Source organism: Belonocnema kinseyi, chromosome 8, assembly GCF_010883055.1.
Source record: "Belonocnema kinseyi isolate 2016_QV_RU_SX_M_011 chromosome 8, B_treatae_v1, whole genome shotgun sequence".
Classification (NCBI taxonomy): Eukaryota; Metazoa; Arthropoda; class Insecta; order Hymenoptera; family Cynipidae; genus Belonocnema; species Belonocnema kinseyi.
In genome coordinates this window covers 129,354,414-129,359,155 of record NC_046664.1, presented here as the reverse complement: position 1 = coordinate 129,359,155, position 4,742 = coordinate 129,354,414, and the positions used below count along the sequence as shown (strand labels likewise).

Below are 4,742 nucleotides of genomic sequence, written 5' to 3'. Positions count from 1 at the left end.
ATTATAAGTAAATTTAATATTATTATTAATATCCACAGGGGTTGGTGTTATATTGGACAATCAGCAGTGGATGTGGTCTGGTGTTTAACTTATTTTTAACGTTACCAACGATACGGAAAGTTTTACGGATTCCTGGTGTGAAATCAGATCTTCAGCGTAAAGAGGAAGTAGCTGAATGGATAGTAGCCCGACAAAATTCAGATATAGACACAGCAAATTCGCGGAAGCCAACAATTTAACAGAAAAGCTTAAGGAAACTTCGAGATATCATTAACAAGAAAATAAATCCTTCTGCGTAAGTAAATAATAAAGAATTTTTTCGAAAAGTCTTTGTTGTACAATTTCATTAAAATATCCTGAATTTCCCGACGACTGCTCCCTTTTCTGCTCTGCAGTCGCACTATGGATTCATTGCGCCAGGAACCTGATTGGTTACATTGCTCGATATGAGCAATGTTGAGAGCACGATAACGTAATTACGTGATTTCTTCTGAACATAACTTAGGGGCTCATTTGATTATTCATTATTAAATTATCATTATTATTTTATTATTAAATATCATTATTTAGAGTTAATTTAATGCCTTAACTCCTAATTTTCGATACTGAATTTTTTTTCAATTATTCGTACATGCAATTTTCCGACACATTTAAGGCTCTCAAGATATCATTAAACACAATTTTAAACCATTTTTCTAAAAATGGATTAATTGATTTAAGGCTGTCCCAATTATAAAGTAAATTGTATAGTGAGTTTTATATTTATAAATGTAGCATTCAAATTGATTTTTAAATAGAGATTTGGATTTTATAATTTAAATTGATTGTCAAATGAACTCTCTGGAAAGAACGTCTGGAAAGAAAAATTTAATGTTTCAAATATTTTCTATAACGAAAGTAAATAACATAATTGCATAGTTTAATAGACCGGTAATATCGTTGATGTCACCCGGTCACACACATTTTTGCATTGAAGAAGACCATATACCAAGCGAATTCATCAACGAAATATTGTACAACTTTTGAATTTCAATTTCAATTTGAATTCCTTGGAAATTATCATTTAAAATATTCATTAACTTCATCACGAACCTAATATTAGAATATGAATAAGGTCCAATAGTAACAAGTTCGACTTCGTAAGCGACTAATTGAAAAACAACCATATTTTTTGAATTTTTAATATTTAAATTATATTAAGAAAGAAATTAAAAAATATTATTATGGGATGCCAAACAACAGTAATAAAAAACAAAATGCCATCAGCAAATAACTTTTAGTTAAAATCGGTTTCATTATTATTTTTAAGATATTATACAAAAATATTATAGGATGCAATTGATGAAAATTTTAATTTTATACTACTATGAAAATGATGTCCTTGCTCTTTGCAATTCCAAAAGCAGCAGCGCTCCCCTCTTGAAGTACCATCAGCAGTAGTGCACAACTAACTGGGCTGGCGTTATTTGTAGTACTGATTGGATTATGTGTGTTCAGGGCATTATTTGCTCGGTCTTGACTTTTTTTATCAGTACCTTTACTACAACCTCTGCTGCCTCGCTTTTTATTATTATTTTTATTAATTCCGCTGGATCCGTTGTTCGGTTTGTCTGCGGTTTAAGGCTCTTTTTCAGGAATTGCTGTGAAAATATCCTCATCCGACAAGAAACTGTCTTTTCTACGCTCATCGATTTGCGTTAAGAATTTTTCCGCGCTACTATCACACTTTTCGTTTTTACTAATATTCCATTTTCTTACGATCGACTGAATATCTTCCCTATTCCCTTCACCTAAACCTGTCGGATATCCGCTTATCGGGTTAGGGGGTGCAGTTTATGCTAAAAAGGGGTTATTCAAACGACCGAGTGGGAAATAATCCAGGTGGAAAGGGTTGGAGGTGACAACATTCACCTCTGGATGCTTTCTTAGAGCTACCATCTGCCACTCCACGGGTGGAGTGGCTTCCTGATGGTCAAGAAAGTTTCTTACAATGCGACAGGTGTTTAATAAAACTGCCTTCTGAGCTTCTGCCAGTACCGTACTGACTCCTAAATGTTGCAGATGTTAAGTGCATCTTGCGTGAAGATTGCCTGTAGCCGAAATAACAATGGGATGAATAGATGTATGATTCACATTCCCCCATATGGTCTTTACTTGATGCCATAAATCGCTATACTTGTGGATCTTGGTTGTATAGGTTGACTGCAAATTTCGGTTAAGCGAACAAGCAATGTCAATGATGTAGACTCTTCCACCTTTTTTCTCGCATCAAGATGTCCTGATTTTGTTTGCCGAGTTGAGAAAACTTTGCATAATCAATCTGAATCTCGTGATGAAGGCAGTCGTTAGGCTTGTCTTAACTATCGTTTGTTGAATACCCTTACATTCAAGAATACTCTGATATTTATATGATTCGCTGGCAGCCATTGCCTTGATGTCATTTTCGAACTCGTTCTATACCTCTGCGGTCCCTAATTCCCATCTGATTAAATGCACTGTTCTGCATGTGTCTAGTCCGAACAGGTACAGCGTACAGCTTCAGGTCATCCATGTGAAGAAAATGGGTCATTTGATGACCATCCCCATTGTCATAAATTCTGAACTCATGAGAAGAACCATATTGCGCTGAAGGAGTCTCCTTGAAATATACCCGTCGTAAGGCGTATTGATCTAGTTATCATTGGTTTTCCATGATCAAAATACTTGATTCTTGTAGCCCAGAGCCTCATCGCATGGCTTAGAAAGTCAATAATGCGTGGGCAGATTTTGTGAAGTTTTAAGTTTTAAGCTTGAGTCATGGCAACAGCGTCTATAGTGACTAGATCTTTACAGCCTCGCGAGTTTTTACAACATCCTTTTTGTTCGCCTGTAAGAGTGTCATTCTCGTCGCAATGAGCATATACCTTATCTGCAATGATAGCTGTAAGATATTTATAAATTTTTGGAAGACAGGCTATCGGTCAAAAGTCAGACGGATTTTGAGCGTCTGGTTTTTTTTTTGCTAACATATACGTAGTACCCTAGAGCATAAAACCTGGCATAAGATCTGTGTGTTCAATGATCTTCTGAAAACACCTTGCCCACTCAAGATGCACACTCGTCAGGTACTTGTAGCAGAAGTTGTGCACCGCGTCCGGACCTGGAGCTTTCCAATTACTTGCCCTTTTCAAGACTTCTGAAACATCTAAAGCTGTGATGTTTGTCAGTTGCATTTCAGGGCTATTGCTTGCCCTTTCTTCCTCCGGTTTGAACCACGCAGTGTTCAAATTGCATCTGTTCATTTTTCCCCAAACACCCGACCAGTAGTTAGTCATATCTTCCAATTGAGGGACTTCGGTGCCTTTCTGGTTATTTTGCTTTACTCTCAGTTCACGATAGAACCTTCTTTCATCTGTGTGAAAGTTTTGATTTTGTTGCCTTCGTGCACTACTTTTCTTGTACCGACTGAGTCTGGCAGTAAGAACATCAAGTCTCTGTCGTTGAGAGTCTAAAATTTCATCCAATATTGCTGGTGTTAATGTCTCGATGTGTCGAGGGTGGGTGATTTTAGTAACATGGTTTATCAGCTTTCTGGTTCTATTTCCTTTTTTATATTGATTTAATCGACCCAATTTGCACCTTACTTTGCTGACATCCATATCCAACCTGATCTTCCATGGTGCATCTCGATCTCTTGCTGGGACAAAAACTGCATTTGCAGACCTAGTTTTCCGGCTCAACGTTCTAACGGTTGCCACAGCTGCAAAGTATACAAGTGTTTGCACCTCTAACGCAGTTTCTGCTACGTTCAAATACGTAGGTAAAACCTTACTGTCGAGATGTGCTATTAGTGCACGCAGATCATTTGTGATGTTTATTTTGGGCAGAGCATGCCTTAGTGTTGATTTTACATATATGAACTCTAGTAAAGCATGACCAAAATTCCTTTCAAGGTGCTGTAGTTTTTCTGGGATTTCCCTATCCACATCATCGTTTGTAATATCTGGATGTGGTTTTAATGGATCCGGTACGTGATGTTCATTATCCCTAGCACCTATGCCTTCAGCATCAATCAAGTCTTCGTTGTCCACATCTTCCAAGGCGAGTTCATTAATAGGAAGCTGCTGTTCCACTTCCATTTTGATAGCAGCTATTTCAACAGCCGAAAGCTGTGTGTTTACAGATATTGAGCGTTTTTGATCTGCCAGATTTTGCTCATTTGTTTGTGTGGCTAGCTCTGGATATTTAAGTAAGAAGAGTCTATGATGTTCTCTCCTCACACTTTGCCCACATTTCTCTGCCGAAAATAAAGGCGCATAACATCTATGTTCATATGGTATGTCCGCTTTCGTCGCTTTCATGGTTTCTGAACCTCTGCTTCTGCCTTTGGTTGTATAAGGCCATCCACCTCTGGAGGATGTGGTGGTGTTGGATCATCAAGAAGTTGAGGAAGAACGTCAATTGCTCCTGCTTGACCGTTTGAGGCGGCTTCTTCTAACTGATGTTCATTGCTATCGTTTTTCCACGCCAAATCGACCTGTTGTTTAATCTCTATTGCTCGGTCTTCTGTAACGTGTAGATTATAAAAAAATCTTTATTATTATTATTATTATTATTTTTATTATAAAAACATTTCTGTGTTGAAATGTTTGTCACAGGCTTATACTGTCCAATATGTCGATGGCATTTTTGGCTAGAGTTGGATTTTTATTTGATCATTTTGCACGGGGCTGTCCCGGTATGTATCATCAGTCACGGACGCA

The 4,742-nt window shown here is 37.5% G+C and overlaps 1 protein-coding gene across 3 annotated transcripts in view; it reads left to right on the top strand.

Moving 5' to 3' along the window:
• LOC117178904 (cytochrome c oxidase assembly protein COX18, mitochondrial-like) overlaps window positions 1-329 on the top strand; it is a 128,990-nt gene extending 128,661 nt beyond the window's left edge. For 2 of the 3 annotated variants that reach the window (XM_033370444.1, XM_033370443.1), the window contains one exon: window positions 39-329. In XM_033370444.1, coding sequence (XP_033226335.1) covers window positions 39-239 — 201 coding nt within the window. In that variant the 3' untranslated portion in view covers window positions 240-329. The remainder of the gene's footprint in view (window positions 1-38) is intronic. The other variant, XM_033370445.1, reaches the window with a different exon arrangement.
• The last annotated feature ends 4,413 nt before the right edge of the window (window positions 330-4,742 follow it).